Source organism: Glycine soja, chromosome 13 (genome assembly GCF_004193775.1).
Source record: "Glycine soja cultivar W05 chromosome 13, ASM419377v2, whole genome shotgun sequence".
Classification (NCBI taxonomy): Eukaryota; Viridiplantae; Streptophyta; class Magnoliopsida; order Fabales; family Fabaceae; genus Glycine; species Glycine soja.
Window position 1 is genome coordinate 30,263,590 of NC_041014.1, and position 22,028 is coordinate 30,285,617.

At 34.8% G+C, this 22,028-nt stretch overlaps 2 protein-coding genes and 1 long non-coding RNA gene across 8 annotated transcripts; 2 read left to right on the forward strand and 1 right to left on the reverse strand.

Moving 5' to 3' along the window:
* The first annotated feature begins 236 nt into the window (after positions 1–236).
* LOC114381983 lies at positions 237–4,294 on the forward strand. The gene is made up of 2 exons (XR_003660126.1): positions 237–3,197; positions 3,259–4,294. It is a non-coding gene; the product is annotated as an uncharacterized LOC114381983 (long non-coding RNA).
* Positions 4,295–5,518: 1,224 nt separating this feature from the next.
* LOC114381967 lies at positions 5,519–8,166 on the forward strand. Of its 3 annotated transcripts, XM_028341195.1 has the most exons (3): positions 5,519–6,395; positions 6,645–6,883; positions 7,687–8,166. In XM_028341195.1, exons 1-3 carry the CDS (start codon positions 6,303–6,305, stop codon positions 7,934–7,936), a joined length of 582 nt encoding a protein of 193 aa, XP_028196996.1. In that variant the 5' UTR covers positions 5,519–6,302; the 3' UTR covers positions 7,937–8,166. The 3 variants fall into 3 exon arrangements, 2 of the variants coding, with proteins under 2 accessions (XP_028196996.1, XP_028196995.1); XR_003660123.1 differs by having other exon boundaries at positions 5,519–6,883; positions 7,329–8,166; XM_028341194.1 differs by having other exon boundaries at positions 5,519–6,883.
* A 3,260-nt stretch (positions 8,167–11,426) lies between these two features.
* LOC114382305 (probable LRR receptor-like serine/threonine-protein kinase At5g10290) lies at positions 11,427–20,163 on the reverse strand. 4 transcript variants are annotated; one of them, XM_028341625.1, is made up of 12 exons: positions 20,114–20,163; positions 19,338–19,433; positions 18,340–18,472; positions 18,112–18,183; positions 16,235–16,378; positions 16,090–16,161; positions 15,913–15,978; positions 14,967–15,037; positions 14,726–14,857; positions 13,575–13,916; positions 12,579–12,973; positions 11,427–11,921 (listed from the first exon to the last, which is right to left on the reverse strand). In XM_028341625.1, the coding sequence occupies exons 2-12, from the start codon at positions 19,411–19,413 to the stop codon at positions 11,607–11,609; spliced, it is 1,818 nt and encodes a 605-aa protein (XP_028197426.1). In that variant the 5' UTR covers positions 19,414–19,433; positions 20,114–20,163; the 3' UTR covers positions 11,427–11,606. The 4 variants fall into 4 exon arrangements, with proteins under 4 accessions (XP_028197426.1, XP_028197423.1, XP_028197425.1 ...); XM_028341622.1 differs by lacking the exon at positions 20,114–20,163 and adding an exon at positions 19,661–19,966; XM_028341624.1 differs by lacking the exon at positions 20,114–20,163 and adding an exon at positions 19,675–19,964.
* Between the last annotated feature and the right edge of the window lie 1,865 nt (positions 20,164–22,028).

The window sequence follows — 22,028 nt, forward strand, 5'->3', positions numbered from 1 at the left end:
TTGTTATATAAACTTTTATGGGTATAACCACATAGGGTATATTCATATAGGAGGGAAGGGTATTAATTTATCTTGAAACTCCTAGTATAGTGACATTTTTTTGTTGTGGGTCTGAACTGTTATGTTATAGCGGGTGTGGAAAAAAAAACCTTTCAAAATTGCTATCTAATATCACAATAATACGAATTTGTGATATGACATGTCATTTTGGTTGGTTACGGGAAAAGAGGTTGATGGCGCAATAGTTAAGGAGGTTGACGGCATGACAGTTGAGGACGTTGATCTAATGCAGAGAAGCAAGAAAAAAAGTAAAAGAAAGGCTATTGGATAGGCTCTTTTGTGGGTTGTGACAGGTTTAGGGAGGGTGACGACTGGTCAAACTTTGGTTCACCCAACCCAACTCGAGTCATAGAGGAGGAAAATGCAAAGTTTCTTGAAATCCCGATGGAAAAGGGCGCTAATGGTGAAGGTTCTAGGGAGACAAATGGGGTTTCATGTTCTTCTGGCCAAACTGAAAAGGGAACTCATTGACTTACCAAACGACTTCTTTTTGAGGGGACTTGGAAGATTGCAAATCACTATTTGCTTGTTCAGAGATGGAGACTTGGGTTTCAGGCAAGTGTTGATGTTGAGAGGAGGGTTGCTGCTTGGGTCAGAATACTAAATCTTTCCATTGAGTTGTACAATGATGCTTTCCTAACGAGAGTGGGGAACATGATCGGAGTGATGCTAAAAGTGAATACAATTACTTCCATCCACTAAGGAGGCTAATTTGCCCGTATTTGCGTAGAGCTTGAACTAGATAAACCTTTGATCCCAAAGTTTATTGTTAGGGGGGAAATCCTTAATCTTGTGTTCGAAGGGCTTCATGTCATTTATTTCTCGTGTGGGAGATAAAGGCACAGAGGAGAAAGTTGTCCCCAGATTATTAGGTCTCCAGAGACGGCGGAGAAGCCCAAGGAGGAAGCAGCGACCGTGGATGTTGTTTCTATTATTAAGGAGGCGAGTGGAATTCAGTTGGATCTGGGTTAGGCCTAAACCCCAAAGGCTGACGTGGAGGTCAATAACATTCCTTCAATGGTTGGAATTCTACAACAAAGCACTCATGATATCGATGGGGCCCTCTATGGTCCTTGGATGCTGTCACTAGGAAGAAGGACACAAAAGGTAAAGCTAAGGTTGTTTTCACTGGAACAAGGGGCCTATCTGGTACGTAAGATGGGGAAAGAAAGCGTGGGGCCCAAGCTAGGAAATCAACTCCTAGGCTTAAGAAGAAAGTGATTGTGCCTAGTATTATTTTCAGGGCCTCTAAAGGTAACTATACCCAAACCAAAGGTAAAGTTAACAAGAATGACACTATAGTTGGGGGGGAGTTTCTCTTCTCTTATTAACTCTGATCAGCACGAAGAGGAAAAAAAGAAAGTAGGTCCTGGCAAGAGGAAGGCTCATCCTACAAAATATGCCAGTACAAATAAAAAAGGTTTAGTAGTTTTTGCTCCTAGAACTAATCCTCAGCCAAATGAGGTTATGCCAAAAATCAAATGAATAGTGAAGAATTTGCAAAAAAATTGTCCCTAATGAAGAGTGGTTTCAATATTGAAGAGAACCCAGAAAGCTCTGGATCTAAGAACTTTTCTGGTGTCCCTATTTCTCAGCCAAGTTAGATAGAAGGGTTTGACTAGGTTTGTTTAAGATAAGGATAAAACTATTGAGATGTGCTTAGATGACAAAGCCATGGACGTGCAAATGTCAATTTAAAATCAAGAAGGTAATGACATTCTTGAGATGTAACCTGGACTAGTTGGAGTCACCAACAATCTAGTCTTATGAATATTATTAGTTTGAATTGTAGGGGTACCCAGAATAAGGGGTTTTCTAACCTCATCAGAGATATAAAAAAAGAGTGTAAGGCTTCCTTGATGTGCCTCCTTGAGACTCATTCTAGTGGTTTAGTGGCGAAGAAAATATTTAATGGATGCAACTATGATAAAGTGTTTATTCAAGATGCAGTTGGTGAAGCTGGTGGGATCTGGATCCTTTGGGATTCTATGATTTGGGATATTGAGATTTTGGCCTATGAAACTCATTATGTTCACTTGAAGGTTAGGAATGGAACTTCTCCTTCTTGGTTTATGACAGTTGTTTATGGCAGCCCCCACTATCAAGCTAGAAGTAGATTGATGGACTCCTTAATCAATCTTGTAGATTCAATCTCTCACCCTTGGGTTGTGGTTGGGGATTTTAATTCCATCCTCAATCCCATGATAGAGACAAACATTTTTGCAACTACTACTAGGAGCATGAACAAATTCAAAGATGTTGTTGATGAGTGCCAATTGATTGATGCAGGCTTTCAAGGACGCCCTTTCACCTGGAGACGCAAAGGCCTCACTAAGAGATTGGATCACTTGCTCATTAATTTCAGTTGGAGACTTCAGTATAAATAAGCATCTGCTTTTCATCTACCCAACTTCAAATCAGATCATGCACTTATTTTGATTGAGTTGTGTAAAAATCATCTTCCTAACAAGCATAGGAGGCCTTTTAGTTTCCTAGCTGCATGGATCACTCATGAGGACTTCCTAAGGGACCATTGGAAGAGCGATCTACCTTGGAATGCTTAGCTCTTAACTTTTAGGGTTGATCTTTAGGAGTGGAAGAAAAATATATTTGGTCACATTCAGGTGAGGAAAAAGGCTTTGTTGAAGAAGCTTCAATGCTTAGCAAACTGTTTTGGTTCGAATAATGACACTGGGTTGGTGAATGAACAAATGAAAGTTTGGAGGGATTATCAGCAAGTTCTGGCTGAGGAGGAACTCCTCAAGTTTCAAAAATCCATAGCAAAATGGCTTAAATTTGGCAACTGTAACACCAAGTTCTTTCATGGGGTGGCTTCAGTCAAAAGGAGAAGAAACAAGGTGGACACCATCCAAGATGATGATGGTGTTTTGGCTCACCGACAAATGGCAAATAGAAAGGTATGCAACAGATTTCTTCCGGAAGCTTTTTTTGGTTGAAAACAACTTCACTCCTTTTCGTCTTGCTAATTCTTTTCCTGATCTTGATGTTGATGAGGTGGATTCACTAGGGAAGCATGTCACTAGGGATGAGATCAAGCTCTCAGTCATATGGGTGGCTTCAAAGCTCCTGGTCCTGATGAAATGCATGCTATTTTCTACCAATCTTAATGGAAAAGGGTGAGTGATGATGTTTGCCATCTCATTCAGTAGATGTTTAACTATCCTTCTATGGTGGCAGATCTGAATGATACACTCATCACTTTAATTCCCAAGCTACCAGTTGTTACAAAGCTAAAAGACTTCAGACCTATTAGTCTTTGCAATGTCACTTACAAGCTGGTAGCAAAAGTTCTTGCCCAAAGGTTGAGAGTGCTTATGGAGAAGCTAGTGAGCCCCTGTCAAGTTAGCTTCATTCTGAATAGACACAGTGGTGATAACATCACAATTGCTTAAGAGATCTTCCATTCCATGAGATGCCGGAAGGGGAAGAAAGTTGGATGATTATTAAAGTGGACTTGGATAAGGCTTATGATTGTCTTAAGTGGGAATTTGTGAAGGAAACTCTTCAAGACATTGGCTACCCAAACAATTTTGTGCAACTGGTTTGGTATTGCATGTCTACAACCATTATGAGTTTGCTTTGGAATGGTGACGTTTTGGATCACTTTTCTCCTAATATTGGAGTTCGTCAACGAGATCCTATCTCACCATATCTCTTTGTTCTTTGCTTGGAAAGGCTATCTCATCTCATCAATCTGGTGATGAATAAGAAGCTTTAGAGATCGATCCAAGTGAATAGAGGTGGGCTTCTCATATCTCATCTTGCCTTTGTAGACGATCTCATCCTCTTTGTAGAAGCTAATATGGACCAGGTGGATGTGATAAACCTAACTCTTAAGCACTTTTCTGACAGCTCTGGAGCCAAGGTTAATGTGGACAAAACCAAAAGTTTTCTTTTTCCAAAAATGTTAATTGGTGGGTTGAGGAAGACATCTCAAGTGGGCTGGGATTACAAAGTACGGATGATTTAGGTAAGTACTTGGGAGTTCCTATATTCCACAAAAACCCAACTAGTCATACCTTTGATTTCATCATTGACAAGGTCAATAAGAGATTTAGTAGGTGGAAGAGCAATTTGTTGTCCATGGTGGGAAGATTGACCTTAGCTAAATAAGTGGTCTAGGCATTGCCATCTCATATTATGCAGTTTGATAATTGTTGTGTATGGGTATATTTTATGATTAAGTCATATAAAAATTATTAGATTTCCTCTCTTTTATTGTTTTTATGTGAATAATTAGAATTTTAACATCATTCAAATTCTTGTCCAGTAGGTGTTATATTTGCTGCAAAAATACAAAGTAAAGCTTGAGAGAGAAGTTAAAAATTTGAAGACTCTCGCTCAGCGCACCGTAGTCGCTCAGCGGGCAACATTCGTTTAGTGCAAAGAAGTCACATGGAGAAGCCTGATACGTGAAGACACGCTTAGTGCGAGTCGCGAGCTAAACGCGTGACCACCAACTCACTCGCTCAGTGCAGAGGTCGCGCTTAGCGCGAGGTCGAGTAAAATTTAAGTTGAATGCGCCTATAAAAAGAGGAGGAAGAAAAGGAAAAATGACACACAGAATATCCATGAAATTAGAGCTTCCAATAGAAAACAAAGGTTAGGGTTCATGCAAGAAGAAGGAAAATCAACCATTAGGAGTCATATCTTCCCTCTATATCCATTCCTCTTTACCCCTTTCTTCTCTCTCATCAATCCTTTGCAAATGTAAAGTCTCTCATGACAATGGGAGGCTAAACCCTTCATTGTTAGGAGCTTAATAACCAAACACTCATGATGTAATTATTCATATTATGTATTTAATGTTATTTTAATTTCATTCTTTCTTTTCTGTGCTTAATTTCTTTGATTGTGTTTTAATCACTCATATTTACGGTATGTTTTAAGATTTAGGCATTAAGAAATGTTTATCTCTTAAGAAGTGAAAAATGACATCTAAATAATTCATATCTAGGGATAGAATGACATTGTTTAGTCTGTTTTATGCATCTTTGTTCATAATACAATTTAACTAGTTTATTTTCTTAAGGGATTAGAAGAGGAATTCGATAGATTAGACTCTCTCACATGAGGGATCATGATTAAAGTATATGAGTAGATGTAGGTAATAATTGGAATAATGTTAAATACAAAACAATCATTAACACTACATGAGAGTAATTTTGGTAGGTTAAATCTTAACATATCCACAATTTGAATCAACCGTTGTTTCATCATCTCAAGTGTTCATTTTTTCTTTTCTTGCATGTTTTATATAATTAATTTAATTTTATGTCAATTTATTTTTTATTGTTCCTTATCACAATTATTTAAATTAATTCATTAATTGCTTGAGAATTAAATATTCATCCATCTAAATACAAATAAAATTCCTGGGCATCGACACTCAAACTTTACTTTACTAGTTGCTAATGAGTTAACATCAGCCAGGGTTGCTGCCTCTCTCGGTTTGTGATATGATTGACAGGAAATGCAGATCTTTTATCTGGGGTGATTTTGAGAGTTAGAAAGGTTCACACTATTCCTTGGCGCAAGGTTTGCACTACTAAAAATGATGAGGGCCTTGGGATGAGATTGAATAGAGATTTCTTGAGGAAATTCGGTTGGAAGTTAATGCCAAAGAAGCCTTTCTTGTGGGCTACTCTCATTCGAGGTAAGTACAAGTGTGGTGCGGGCGTTCTTCCTAAAGTCCAAAAGAGAATATCTGAATCCAATTTTTGGAGGGGTCTTTGCAAATCTTGGAATGATTTGCAAAATCAAGTTTCTTGGCGGGTTGGAAATGGTTTGGAGACTGATTTTTGGAGCCATGATTGGATTCCCTTCATTGGTCCTGTAGTTGATAAAGCAACTATCTATTTGAGTAATGTTGATAAGGAAGCCAAGGTCTTCGATTTTACAAAGCAGAATGGCGGTTGGAATGAAGAAAAATTGTGTGTGGTGTTGGACTCAAATATTTGCTTTATTATTTTGTGTCTCCCTCCTCCCCGAGTTTCCAATCATGTTGATATCCCAGTTTGGAAAGCCTGTGACTGATGGCAGATTTACTCTGGAATCTACTTATGCTTCCATTTCATCTCAGTCTGGTCAGGCCAATCCCCTCTTTAAAGTTGTTTGGAGATGGTCGGGTCCTGAGAGGACCAGAATTCTTTTATGGAAAACTGCTCAGCAAGCCTTAGTTACCAATGATTTTCGGGCTAAGAAAGGTATGAGTTTGTCTAATGCTTGTCATGTGTGTGATGTTGCATCTGAGAATGCGGTGCATTGTTTCAGGGATTGCCCGCATGCAATTCAGGTATGGCAGATTTTGTAAGGTCCTTCCCTTCCCCTGAACTTTTTCAATTTGGATTTTAATAGTTGACTAGCCTTCAATCTCTCTCAAACCTTCCCTAATCAGTTATCCAAGGGTGTATTGTTTTGTGTGGCTCTGGCAGGGTTATGGGGGGCCAAGAATGACTTGTTTTTTCGTGGGAAGACTCATATGCCATCTCCTTTGCGGGATCATTTTAGTGTGGTTCTGTTCTCCTTTGCAACGTTCCTTGAATCTTGTTCTGTTTTTGCAGATGAGCTCGAGGCTATTAAATGTTAATATCGGTTTAAAGTTGGCGTCTAAGAAAGGGTTTAGTGATCTGATTGTTGAATCAGACTCTCTGGTTGCCATCAAGCTTCTCACCGGGAGTTGTAGTACTAATCATTCCTCTAATCAACTTGTGTGCAATATTGGTCAATTGGCTGATCAAAGAAGTTTGGTTTGGCATCATGTTTTCTGGGGAGTCAACCAAGTGGCGGATTCTTTAGCTAAGTATGGCCTGACTTGTGTTGGGTGTTTTATTTTTTGCTCCCTTTTATTGCTTTGCTAGTTTTGGCCGATGTGAAGTTTCTTACTTGCGTGCGTTTTAATTTCATCTCTTCTTGGGGCCTTATGTCCTCTTTTTTCACCCAAAAAAAATGTTATGGCGGGTGTTATGCGGGGGGTTTGGGATGACATTTCTGTTGCTTGCATTGTTGTTGATGCTCTGGTTTGTTCCTTTGTATCTATTATCTAAACTGGATGACTTCTTATGTTCAATTTTATATATATATATGCCTATAAAAAAATACATACATTTTTAAAAAAAAAAGGAAACACTCCCTGGCATGTCATTCATGTGATGTAGCCGCATCCCTCCACATTTATTTCTACAATTGGTCACATTTAAAATTCGGCTTCAATACATGTTTATTATCATTTAACATTTAAAATGCAGATCAGTAACATTCATGGTGATGATGAGCACGGGTTTAACATGCATGCCGTTGCAGGCATTGAGTTATGACGTGGGCGTCATGAGTTATGACGTAGTTGCTGATCCAAGTGAACTGATCCATTAGAGAAAGAGAGATCACGGGTTCTAAATATAAAAAGAAAATGAATTGAAGTTTACACATGCAACATCCCTGAATTGGTTTATTTTTAGTTACCTAAACTTAAAGCAAAAACAACCTAGTTTGCTATGGTATATATACAAATGCTTCTATGCGGCTATTACTACCTCAATTACAATTCACAGTCACACTTAGTTTGCGTCATTAATCATATATCGATCCTCAATATCCCTATATTAGGAAAGGAAACATGTCTATTGAGGCTATGGCAATGGCAGGCAAGGATTACAAAGAATGTTGCATCACTTTGGAAGAGTGTGACCCACAACAACCTCCTCTGTACCTTGTGGCTGAGCCTAATGAATTAGTTAAGGTGGCTGCAGTGAAGATCAAAGCAAAGATCCGAGACTGGGCAAAAGCCGTTGCTTCATCAACTTCCAAGCAACTAAGTGTCGCTAATGAGAAGTGCAAATTAAGTACATGTAGTTAGCTAGTAATTTGTCATAGAAAATATAAAAAAAAACAAAAAACAAAACATAGCTAGTTTGTTTTAGGAACAAAACAATGGTTGCCTAAGCTTAACCCAGAAATTGAATACCATGTTCAATTTGGTAGCATTAATAAGCAATAGCTATCGACATCCCATGGTATGTTTATTAATGCTATATATATGGATGCAAATTGTAACGTACGAGGAATTGGACAATCTCTTTGTTCATTTTGTTACTCTTTTTAATTTCTTTTTGCGTTTACCCTTTTGAAAGAAAACTTTATTTTTGTTTATTTATTCATTTAAAAGATGAAGATAACATTATCTCTTTTCAATTACGTCCTTATTTTTATCTCATCCTTAAACATTTTACATATATTTATTATAAATAAGAGAGAAATAAAAATTAATAGAGATCAAATTAAGAAGTTAAAAATAATTCAAGAAGACTATTAATATCTATCTTTAGGTACCTGATAAGGAATTAAAAGTAAAAAAGCATTTATAAGAAAGTGTTGTAAATTAATGTACTTCTATAATAATTTCTAATGCATTCTTTATATGACTTTCAATGTTTCTTTTTACAAATAAGTGTATTAATTATGTTTCTTAATTTATTTAAATAAAAAAGAACGGGAGTATATATTAGGAAAGTATCTATCTGCGCCTGTTTCATATTTAGACAATTTTGTTTCCATGACTAATTAAGGAATACTAAAAAAGAGCAATGTATTTTTTTTTTCATTTTTATCTCGTATTTTGTAAAATTGCGAAATATGTGCTGGTTTTTCAATGGTAACTTGTCTAGCTTCGCAATGGGAGTGTATAGGCTGCAACACTCAAGTCAGAATGAGTAAAAGTTAAAAAGTTAGAGATAAAATAATGCGTACCTTAAAGAAGCTAAGCTTAGAGTATTATAGCCTTTTTGTCTTTACTCTTTACTCTAAGTTACTAATGAGGACAAATCATCGAACCTTATTAAGTCTCTTAGAATATTCCAAAACAGTTGTCCTCCAAGCTTGTAGTTCATGTTTTTTTTTTTTTGAGGTGCCGACTTGTTATAACATTGTGGTACTTATAATGTACCATAGGCTTCAATATATTTTGTCCCGATAAATCATTTGTCAGTTTTCTCTTAACAAGGCATTTAATCAAGGTACTTCAATTACTGAGTTGAAGCTTTTGCAATGGCTGGTGTTGATTACATGGAGTGTAGTGTACAATCAATGTTTGTGCATCGAAATAGAGCTTTAAACAGTTGCATCCAACACGGGCTATGTCTGAGACTAACCTTAGTAGTTTGAGTCCTCTGGCTCTGGTTGACAAAAAGCCACAGCACTAGTTTAAGCTTGCAGGTTTTAAATTGCTATCGCAACGTCAAAGTATTTTAGCACTCTTGCAATTGCAATCGCACCACGGTCGCAATTACGATCGCATTAACCGCAATTTTTCACAGTTGCCTGCAATGTAAAGGTTTTTGAGCTCACTGTAACTCGATTCCAACGGCAATTTAAATCCACTTGCACATTGTCACACTGACATGGGCTATAACTGTTGCTTCAAACAATGAGACCGAAGCTAACCTTAGAGTTTCAGAGATAGTTCAAATAATGGATAATCATTTCATTCGAGCAAAACAGGACACCTTTTCTTTGTAGTGCTTTACTGCTTTTATTCTGTTTGTTCTTTGCAATTGTATCGTCCATATATTCTATTATTATTCGGTTAATTTCAAGAAATTTTGGTTGTTTTTACTTTGTGGTTAGTTATAGTTTCTTAAGTTAATAGGGTACGGTGTTTGATTAAGCGGTGAGTTAAGAAAATCGATTTAATTTTCAGTGATTGCTAAACAAATTTTTGTGGAGGAAATCATTATTCAGTTAAACTCTTTTTTTTAAATACTTTAAATACCATTCGAAGTTATAACTCATTTTTCTTTCTTTTAATGTTACACAATTTTTTTTTATCACTTCCACTATTTTATAATGTTTGATAAAATATTTACAAAAAAAAATATTTACTTTAAAAGAATAACATTTCATAATTAACTAAAAAATCTAAAACTATATTTACTTACAAATATATTTGTCTATAAAATAAAAAAGCATCACATAAAAAAATCATATAAACATCAAGAAGAGATCCATATAAACTATATTCACTTGCTCATTAATTCCCTTTTAATTAATACACTTTTTTTTTTACAAAATATGATTAAGACACCTAAAAACTGCAAAATTGGGGAGCATGCCAGTCCTATATTTAGTTATCCCTCAGGAATTTTTTTCCATATTGGCACGTTTAAAATTCAGATCCAATGCAGAGTAACAGATGAATGGTATTGGTGTGACCACGGGTTTAACATGTTTTTTGCAATTGCATGCCGTTGCAGGCATTAATTGAGGGATGTGGGCGTCATGAGTTATGACATAGTTGCTGAATTACAATCCTATTCTGTTAGAGAAAAAAGAGATCACATGCAGTACTACAAAAAGAAACCAAGTTTGCCAATGGCAACATCCGTGAATTGGTTCATTTTTATTTACCTTAACGTAATGTAGAACAACCTTTATCCTTTGTTTGCTTTGCTATATAAATTGCTACCTCAATTACAATTCCTTATCCCAATTGTTGATCCTAGATAACATAGATAGGAAACATGTCTATTGAAGCTATGGCAATGGCAGGCATGGATTACAAAGAATGTGCCATCACTTTGGAAAAGTGGGATCCTCTTTACCCACAGCAACCTCCTTTGTACCTTCTGGCGGCAGAGCGTAATGAAATAGTTAATTTGGCTGCAGAGGGGATGAAAGCAAAGATCCGAGAATGGGCAAAAGTTGTTGCTTCCAGTTCCAAGCAACAACAACGTGTCACAACTGACAAGTGCAAAGTGAATATGTATTTAGCTAGTACTAATTTGTTATAGGAACAAAACAATTGTTGCCTAAGCTTTACCCAGAAATTGAATACTACCATGTTTTATTCACCAGCGTTAATAAGCAATAGTTATCACATCGCATTTGTTGTGCAGTGCATCCGATGGGATAAACATCAAGAAGATTTACATCGCATGCTCTATTCAATGTAAAATTTTATCTCACGCTTTAGTCCAGCAGCATGCTGTGTCAATTAGTGTTATACACACTAATTTGACCTCATCTTTTTGTAAGTCTACACACTAATTCGACATGTGCAAAGTCATGCACCTAATCTTTTAACGTCATCATCTTGCAATTATCTCTGCAGCTATCTAATTATACGAGCATAAACATGGTCAAATTCGCGTAACTGAGAATCAGCAACAACTTGGTATCTGATTCCTACAGGAAAATTCTCTCTTAGCAGAAGACCTTCACTTATGAGTTGTTTCCCTTATTGAATGGTTGATTGTGCATGCACTGAAAGCTAATTAACGGGGGTGCTTTGCTTTCATCACTTATGAGTTACTTCAACACATAAGGGGAAAAAAAGTTAAAACCTTATTCAATTAAAGAAAAAAATAATTTCATAACCAGCATAATAATCGGAATATGAAGATTATTACCTATATTTTTACACTCGGAATACAATAACACCTATGTTATGTCTGTTTCTAATCGAATTAACCTCTTAAGAAGGGATAATGTGATACAACATCAATTGTAATGGTCTAAATTTATGTATCTTCTCATCTTCCACCCGATAACTCAACTGCATCTTGGTTATAAACCGAATCTTCTCCCCAGTTCATTCTTCTTTGCAGTCTCTCATAATCTTGCCTTGTATTGACCTCCACATGCTGCCATTCCTCCCATCTTTCAGCTAGCCCTTCTCCCTCTAACATTCTTACAACCTCTGACATTGCTGGACGATCCTCAGGCGATGCTTGTGTGCAGAGTAATGCAATTTGTACAATCATTTCAACCTCTTCCATGTTGTAATTTTTATTAAGGTTGCAGTCAACAATAGTCTCTAGTCTTTTCTCCCGTTGCAGTTTCTTAACCTACACAAAACACAATATTACTAAAACCAGTAACCAATAGATATAAACTGAATAATAATACGAAGCTTATTTATGAAGACAAGCACAAAAACCATGTAGGCAGGAGCATATCTCTTTACAAAAATTAGTTCACCTTTTGCTTATCAACATTGTAAAATGCAAAACCATGACTTAAAAAATACAGTTCAACTTATTCCTAGTCTGATAAGCATGCAGAAATCCAATTATAATACAGAAACTTCTAGTAGCTCATCACAAACTTTTACTCCCTGTCTATGTGATGTTTAATTTCACGTTGAGTCTACCAGCCAACAATTTTAGATAAATGTTTACATGATTAATCTCATGTTAAATAATTGATTCTAAGTTCAAAACTGATTTTAACTAGAAGCAACTTTAGGAAACTTTTGTATTAGATTAGAACTTAGTTCACCTTTTAGAAAAAAAACACCCTAACATATAAATCATTTCACTTCAAAATCAATTTTGTAAATTCAATTTCATTCAAAATTAATTTTACAAATGTTCACCCAAAAGAAGGCACACTATACCAATAAAATGCCAAAGTCAACATCATCAAAGCACCAAGAGGCATGCACACAAGTTCCAAGCATGTTCATACAAATAAGAAACATGATACTAATGAGGTTGTCTCACATGGTCAAGCAATAACACGTCATCTTCCTCTTCCAAACGTGAAAAGTCAATTGCACGTTGACCTGTTACGAGCTCCAAAAGCATAATCCCATAACCAAAAACATCTGTCCTTTCTGAAGATTTTCCAGTGGACAAGTATTCTGGAGCTATATGACCCATTGTCCCACGAACTTGAGTTGTCACATTAGTATGTCGAATATCAACTAATTTTGCTAAACCAAAGTCACCAACAACTGCTTCAAAATCTCCATCAAGTAATATATTAGCTGCCTTCACATCCCTATGAATAATCCTAGGATTGCATTGCTCGTGAAGATATTCTAGGCCACGGGCTGTTCCTAGAGCCACTCGTTTTCTGGTAGGCCAATCTAAAACGGCTTCCCCACGTTTGAGTTCTGCACCAGTATTCAAACAGACAAATTATCACTAAAAAAAAGCCAAATTATAAACAATACAGAGATTCAAGCTACCCTCAAATTAAAATACTGCCAGACAAGGATAGAAAATTCATAATGCAGACATGGTTGAATTCCATGTCACACCAGGCTTTCATGATTTTAATACAGCACAGAGCTGAATAATTTAAAATTGGGTAGGCCTGCATGATGAAAGTTGCCACATTTCTACTAAGTTTTAGTGATAAAACACATGTCATCATATTCATCTTTCACATTCTTGTTCTATTCCCCAAAGTCTGTTGTGAAGACTAGAAATACTTATAACAAAAGAACTCTGAAGTTCCAGACAAAATTTTTGAAAATGTTAGAAGTGTCATGAATGTTAGATTAAACCTTGATTATCTAGGAAATGTTAAAATGGTTTATATGACTGAAACCAAATAAGATATTAAGGCCGGTAACTATTTAACTACATGAATGACCCCTCTAATCCAAGTTACAAAATAAAGTAATAACTAATAATACTCTCTCTTCTATAGCAAATCAATTTTAATACTTAGCAGACCCCAGTAAGTCTCATATCAACGTAATGAAATACCTCGTAGACGATAGGCAACACTTAAGTTCTGCATGAAGGGATAAACTAAGAGGCGTTCAGTTGAAGTAGTACAAAAACCAATGAGCCGTAACAGGTTCCTATGGACAGCTATGCTTATCAACTCCACTTCACGCTGGAAAGCTGCATCACCCGCAGGACTTTCATAATCGGTTAACCTTTTGACAGCAACTTTGGTGCCATCAGCTAGAATACCTTTATAAACCTTTCCAAAACCTCCCTGTCCTAAAATATTTTTCTCACTGAAGTTGTCTGTAGCTATCTGTAGTTCTTTCCAGGAAAATCTTTTTATTTGACCAAATGTAATTCGGCGATCGACTTCACCTGAAGATACATGAAAAAAAAAGAGATTGAAATAGATAGTTAGCAAGAGAAAAATTTAAATAAAATAGATAGTTCACATCAACCTTAATTTTAAAATTGATATTAACTACGAAGCTTGAATTTTTTCCTTGTTTTAATTTTTTTTCTCTGCTTATTGACTCTTTAGCATACATTACCCTTGCTTTGGTGTACTTCTCTTCTTTTGCATAATACTTCTTTTAATAAAATGAATGTTATACAGTGTTTCAACTAGTTGTCACAATTAAAAGCATTACAAGATAGTTCAACCAGTAAATTCTGATGTGTGGTCATGCAAGGTTCAAAACAATGGTGGTGGTATATACTAATGTGTGGTCATTAGATCCAACGGGCCATAAGTTGTCCGGACACCAAAATAAAGCAAAGGCCTAAACCAAACATGTTGGCCATTCTAATGTGTAAGATATTAGTAGAACTAAGCCTGATCAATAAAAATAAGTTTACATTCATTAACCAGATGTCCTAAAATGGAAAAAATATTACTGCAGCCAGATGCTACTGACCATCATGGTGGATATCAGGATTTTTTCAACAAGAAAAATGTCATTCCAATAAATAGATGGTGCATAACGAGCTAAGCAATATATCATTCATAAAAATAATCTAAAACATGGACAACAATGTCTTATATCATATTAATTCATGACTTTATAGCGTTAGGTCGGCTTGGAACAGAATGTGTAGGTAGCGTCACCAGATCAATAATTTCCAACGCTTGCACCTACAAACAATCTAAAAAAAATTGCACAGACTAAAAAGGGAACTCAAACCTGGAACATCTACATAAACTTCACTCTTGCACCCCTTGTACCAGAAGAACAGCAGGCCACCAAGAAAAAGAATAACAACTAAACCTGTAACTGTTCCAACTATGAGGCCTATTTTTGTTTTATGTGACGAACCTGACAAGTGAAGGAAAACTAGTTTTCAGCTTGTTGCCTGTAAATGGAGGCGAGGGGGGCGGGGTAGAAAAACACTTTACAGAACAAAGCAGGATCAACAAAAAGTAACCTTGATATGCATTATCAGATGTGCAAAGATGAAGATAATTCACACCACAGTTCAAATTATTTCCAGTGAAACTGCAATGAGGAACATAGTGAAACTAGGTGGAACATAAAAAAATCTAAATAAACAATGAGCAACATCACATGAATCCTAAACTCAACATTTCTATTTCTCTCCAAGGATTCCATAAACATGAAAATGTTAAGATAGATGTGTAACTATACAAGGACAAGACACCGAATAGTTTTATACGAGAAAATATTGCTGTAATACTTATGAAAGGGAAAATAACAGAGAATCAGTTAGGGTGATTTGGACATGTGTAAAGAAGGCCACTAGAAGTAAGTTTAGTCCAGTGAAAAGATATAAAGGGAGACCAAAAAGGACATTGGAGAAAATTATTAAAAAGGATCTCATGGGGAATAATATATTTGAGAATTTGGTTTATTATCAAACTCAATTGTATTGTATGATCCATGTAGCTGACCCACCTAGTGAGAGTGTGAGTCTGTGAGACAAGGCTATTGTTGTTGTTTCCTTAACAAGGGCCCTTAGGAAACTGATCAGCATTTGCCAATGAAAAACTATATTTCTTGGAAGTGACAAAAAATCTACCACTTTAATCTTCTGCCATTCAATATTCTATATCAGGTATATGGAAAGAAGTCATACTATGGGAACTTAATTACTAAATTAAGTTGGAGAAATTGAATATGTGATGACTACAAATCTTTCAAAAGAAGATCAAAAGTGGAACTAGGGAAGACCATTAGAATCATAAACTACTATTTGATTATGTAACAGTTGAATGAAGCTGTAGATTTAGGTTCTTTAGGACGTATGCATCCATTTCCAGATATTTTTGGCTATAGTCCTTGAGTCAGGGATACAAAATTATCTTTGAAAGGTGCTTTGAATATTCAATCTAATACTAATTTACCATACATACTTGTACGTAGGAATGCTGAATAACTGCTCAGGAATCTGCCCGCTGAGATCATTTGAATCTAGCATACTGCAAAAGAGAAGTTTGAGCAATCCATCAGATATAATGGTAAATTGATAATAAAATGTACTTAAAAGTTAAAAGTAAGAAACAATAAGTATCAAAAAATAGTTTACATACACATTGATCAAGCTTGGGAGACTGGCAAGTGATTCTGGAATAGTCCCATTGAGATTGTTTTGACTCAATGTCCTAGTTGAAGGACCAAAATTAGACACTTCCAGACATTACAAAAGGAAAATAGATGCTAAGATTCCATACTTACAAGAATTGAAGCTTTTTAAGATTACCAAGTGAATATGGTATTTCACCAGTTAATTTGTTGTTTTCCAAATCCAATCTGACCAAGCTTGTAAGATTTCCAAATTCTTTTGGTATGTCACCAGTGATGTTATTCCCTTGCAAAGAACTGCATTATATGTGTAACATACATCACCAAAGAAAAAAGGTGAAAAGTATGAACAAATGAACTCATAAGAATGGGAGTATGACTTAAAATCACAAAATTCACCAAAAGAGCATCAAGTGATTTTTGAAAAATACCAAAGTATACATATTTCTATACACACTACAGATAATATATGCATGTTTCCATATTCACTTTCTGAAATTAACAATTAGATAGTAGGAACCCTAATGAATGATTGAATAGTCTACCACAATTCATCAGATACATAGAAGATAGTATATTCAACAATCCTGAGTAAGCATATAAAAATAACACAGTGATAACTGCTAAATAATTGTACTTTAATAATAGAAAATAAAGCAAAATTATCTTTAAAAATAATTATTTAGTAGTTATTTGCGCTTAAATATTAAAGAATTGATGTTTCGTTGAATTTTGGCTGTAGATATAAAAATTGGAGGTGCTAAAAGCAAAAAGTGAGAAATAGAAGAAATCAGAAAAGGCCGAGCCCAGTGTCTCGTTCAGCGCGCAACAGTCGCTAAGCAGACAAAACAGAAGGCGCTAAGTGCGCAACAGGCGCTAAGCGGGCAAAATAGAATGCGCTAAGCGCGTAACAGAACAGCTCTCGCTAAGCAAGGCCCAAAGCCCACTTCGGCAGCAACTATAAATAGAGAGCCAGACTAAAGGTAAACGACACCAAGTCTGTACTCTCACTACTACCTAAAGCCGCCTAAGAACTCTTCCTCTCTTCTCTCTTTTGTATCCATTCTTTCTTTCCCCCCTCTCATTGTAAAGCCCTCATGGCCATGAGTGAGTGGTTAATCCCCTAGTTAGGGTCTAGCAGGCCTAAAAAGTCAAGCGATGTATGATATACCTCAGATTTATCAATGCAAAAGGATTCCTTTCCAGGTTTTTCTATTTTATTATCTTTTTTATTTTGTCTTGCATTTTCATCTTTACATTCTTTTCGGGGTTAGATGCTCGGGAGAGGATAACTTCTAATAAGATTTAAAGAAAAGATGCAGGCATTGGTTTTAGAGGTTAGATGCTCGAGAGGATAATTTCTAATAGAAAAATAAAGAAAATATATCATAAGGAAATCATTGTTAGGCATAGAATGGTAACTTTATGCCCATGCATTTAACAAACATCTAGAATTTATTCTTCATGCATTTTATTTATTGAGTTTTTTCAAAGGCATTTGGGAGATAGGTAAATAAAATAGGCTTGTCATTGTGAGACATCAGAGGCAAGTAAATGGATAGATGTATGTAGGTAGAATAGATCTAATTAAATTGATAAAGAAAAATCATAAATTCATACATCCTAAGCAAACAAGACAGGTTAGGTCCATTGAATTTCCTGATTAACTCTTTTGCTTTTAATTCTCTTGTTGTTTACTATTTATAACTTCCTTACTGTTTCCTATTCTTTCTTCTACCCCTCTTATTTATTATTTCTTTCTCTTATAAATTGAAAAGTATTCAAGATAAGTACAACACAAAATTCCTGTGGAATTCGACACTTGGACTTCCGAGACTTTATTATTTTGACATTTGGTACACTTGCCAAACGCCTAACACACAGAAATCTATCTATCAATGTGATTTCATGAATTCATGTCTAACATTATAATGAAACAAAAAAAAGCACGATGATACAAGGAATTGAAACCAGGGAAGGAGCAGGGGGAGAGGTCAGTTTTGTGGATATTTCATATCACAAATACTTACAGAATTGTAAGACTATTTAGAGATCCTATTCTTGGTGTCAATGATCCTGTGAATCCCATAAATTCTAGTGAACTGCAAGGAAGTAATAATCATACATTATGAATAAAATAATAAATTATTTCTGTACCAATGAAGGTTGAGGCTGTCAAAATCTTCTGCAAATTAAATATTTAAAAGAAAGCAGCCAGTGGAGATTTACATTAAGAAATAAGAATAAGAATATCTTACATTCGAACAACGTTGCTATTCTGGTCACATTCAACATTGGACCAAGTACAAGGGTTTACTAGATTTTTGTTCCAGTTTGTAAGCTGGTTGGGAGAAGCATTCAATGATACCTTCAATGCATACAGTGCATCTTCTGAAATGAACATAAACATTATGCATCTATTAGAGTTTAAGATTGACAGTTAAGTCCAACTCCAGTTGCAACTTTGACAAAACTAGAAAGGCAGATAAATGTCAAATCTATATAATTTTCTACTGAAATCTTATAAAATGATAAGATTATCAGATTTTGTCGACAAGCATTTTTATCTATGTATTCCTCATAAAATGAATTAAAAATTAAAGTTTGAGAAGAACATGGCTAACTCTAAACTAAGCCAAAAACTGAAGAGTACATCACCTTGGCTCTCAGCTATATTTACTGTTGTTTGATTGTAATTTCTAATTGAGACAAGGGACATGTTACTTAAAGAGAATGTTGTTAAGGAATACACAAACACATGCCTGTTTCAATAATAAGTTAATAACATAACTTATAATGATGTGCAAAGATAAAGTTTGCTAACACAAGTTTGCAAAGGTAAAGTACTTTATCCGAGGTCAAAAGATTCATTAATTTCCATACACTGCCACTAAACAGTTCATTCTAAGGTGAAAGAATGATCATTAATTCATATGGAGCATATTTAAATAAATTAAAAAAAAATCCAAGTGATTTTGCTAAAAGAGCAAAATGAGGATGGATCAAAGTGCCTCCTGGTCAACCCAAACAGTTACACTAGTGTACCAGAAAGGATTACAAAGAAATTAAATCTTATTAAGAGAGGCATAACAAAAATACTATTCAGTCTAAATATGAATGAATCTCAATTTTCTATTAAGTTGAAATCCCGAACCTGTCAGAGACAAAGGAATTGAAGGAAATAAAAAGTGCAGTTAAATTTTGCATAGCTTTAGCTTAGCATGGCAGATGAAGAGAAAAGAAGAGAAGATTGAACCTTGTGAATCAAGCTCAGCCAGTGCAGAAGAAGAGCATAAGCTAGTTAATAGCAAAAGAACAGATGCCAAATCCATTTTTCCACTGACATCAACCGCTGACATAACAACAACGTGCATTATGCTCAAGTAGCACATGACAAATCTTCATCTTTGTAGTTGCAATCAGTAAAGAAAAACTGTATAAAAAGATAGAAGGAAATAAAGAAAGAAAAAATGAGGCAAATTGCCAGAAAAAGCGATGTGATATTGATATGAAACGTGTCAAATGACCAACCGTGAATTTTGAACTATCTATCAAAAGAAAAGAAGCTTAAGTACTAACAGATAGGGGTCAACCACACAAAAAGAGAGAGAACAAATGAAACCGGGAGCAGAAGTGGAATCATGTGCAACACAAAAATGAACGAATCAAAGATTATTTGAACCGGTCAATCAAAGTCAGATATTTTTTTCTTTCTTTTTAACTTTTTGTTGGTTAAATAAATAAATGATTAAGGGAAGTGAAGACGGAAGAGAATAGATAGTAGTTGATTTGGGAGATGAACAGGACATAGCAGACAGAACAAATGTTCCAAAGGTTGAAACTTATTTACAGTAAATTTACACTAAACAGAAGCTTATGAAAAAGGTTTCTAAAAAAGTTTCTAGTTTAGTTTTGTTACTTTATTAAATCATTGTTCTTGCAGTGATATAATAGTAGCAATATAGGCAAAATTAAAACCAAATAACTTATATGGAAAAGAATAAATTGAAATAAGAAAGCCTATGATTTAACCTCTTTTTGATAAATGACAATAATACTGGGCGGTGAAGGTAGCATCTATGGTCGTGGTCTAATAGCAATCCAATGTGCTATCCACTAGACACTAGTACTTTGAAAATAAAGACCAATCATTGTCGCTCAATGTCTATCATTGTCGCCCAATCTCTATCATTGTCGCCCAATCTCTATCATTGGCTTTTTTTTTTTTTTTCATTTCCTTTTTTCTTCTTTTCTACGATCCATAAAAAAAATATTCGATTAAATTTACTTCTTAAAAGAATATCAAATAGATTGCAAGGCAGTATTGGATGGTCTTCAGAACCAGCTCTAGGCCATTCTGACCTTTATATACTCATGCATAAATGTAAACATTTATTCTTTTTTCAAACTCAGGAAAATTTCATTAAAAGACAAACAAATCTTGTTGCTCATACCCTAATAAAAGTGTGAATCTTATATGTTAGCTCTCATATCTTCTATCGCATTTCTCATTGTATTTCTGACTTTCTTCAAAATGAAATGTAATAAATTATAAATGTAATACATTTTTTTATCTTTAACCATTTCAGTCAATAGTTTTAAGAATTCATTTGAATAAATTGACAACATAAACAAATTATATTTTCATCCCATTATAGATTGACATATATGTATAGTAGTTAGTAAGTATGTTAATTTTTGTAATAACTATTTTAATTAAAAGTTATACCTAAAATAATTATTAATTTATTGAAAGTGTAAAAAAAAATACACACACAGTGTATAAAAATTAAACTCTTTGACTTGATACTGTTTTCTTTATCAAGAATTAAGTTAATCCATATTTAAAATTTTAGGAATTAATTATATATTGAAAATGAAAATAGACCAAAAAAAATTAAAGTGCTTTCATATTTGTACCCCGAAAAAATATGAAAGCTAATCAAAATATTCATGTTAAGCAAGATGTAGGAAATCCGAAATAGCATGAGTTCACAAAAAACAATGAGAATGACAATCCCAAATCGACCTTGTATATTAGACAACTAACATGACATTAGCTAATCAAGTAACAGAATTATTTATCTCCAAAACAATAGCTAATAAATTATAACATTTAACTCAAAGGATTGAAATGATGATCTAAGATTTCACTACGTTTATATGGATAAGAATAATTTATCAAAATTTCTTTAAATCATTAACGCACCGCGAATAAGATTAATATCTAACTCCATAAATTATGAGACGTGCATAATCTCTTACCTAAAAAATTAATTATAACATTCTTAACTCTCAATTATAACTATATATCTATCATCAATAGTTGTATTAGTATCTTGTAATACCTCACGAGCTAGAAAGTGAATCAATATGCGATTATATAAAACTTTTCATGCACAGTACGCCAACTAATAATTTCTCTATGCTTAGTCGGTTCATTCATAGAAGCTGGCATTGGCTACAACATGGGAGAGTTGACTGACTATCACGATATAATAAAGCTAGAAAAATAGCAATAGCATGCAAATTAAATCATGAAGTAGATAACTAATTCTCAAGATAGAAAAATAATGCGAAGCAAATTTATTGGATCTTACGAACTGTGGAGGCAACAGGCAAGAGCTCTGGACTCAAACTTTATAAGAGAAGCAGCCTATATTATGTTTCTTGGATTGCCAACAAACAAGAGAAATCACCAAGGAAAAATACAAAAACCCTGTGATAGAGACAGACAATAAATGTAATCTGAGTCACAAAAAGCCTTCAATTGAACAGTGAATATAGGGGAAAATAAACCTTAAACAGAGGAACCTTTGAAATATCGAAGAACACATAGAGAAGTCAGGAGTCAGCCTAATTGTTCCACAAAATATTTGATGTATGTATTGCCCTGTAGTAGTCAAATATAGGTGTGTATATGTTAGTACATGTTAACATCTAAAGA

Coding starts and splice junctions, on each gene's coding strand:
- LOC114381967 (XM_028341194.1), top strand. CDS start 6,534: ATGACTTGTTTTTTCGTGGGAAGACTCATATGCCATCTCCTTTGCGGG. Junction 6,884..7,686: donor GTGGCGGATTCTTTAGCTAA/GTATGGCCTGAC, acceptor TCCCTATATTAG/GAAAGGAAACATGTCTATTG.
- LOC114382305 (XM_028341622.1), bottom strand. CDS start 19,724: ATGATTCCACTTCTGCTCCCGGTTTCATTTGTTCTCTCTCTTTTTGTG. Junction 15,038..15,912: donor TTCAGCATTCCTACGTACAA/GTATGTATGGTA, acceptor TCCTCATTGCAG/TTTCACTGGAAATAATTTGA. Junction 11,922..12,578: donor ACGTGTTATTGCTTGACCAT/GTGAGACAACCT, acceptor TGTTTTGTGTAG/GTTAAGAAACTGCAACGGGA.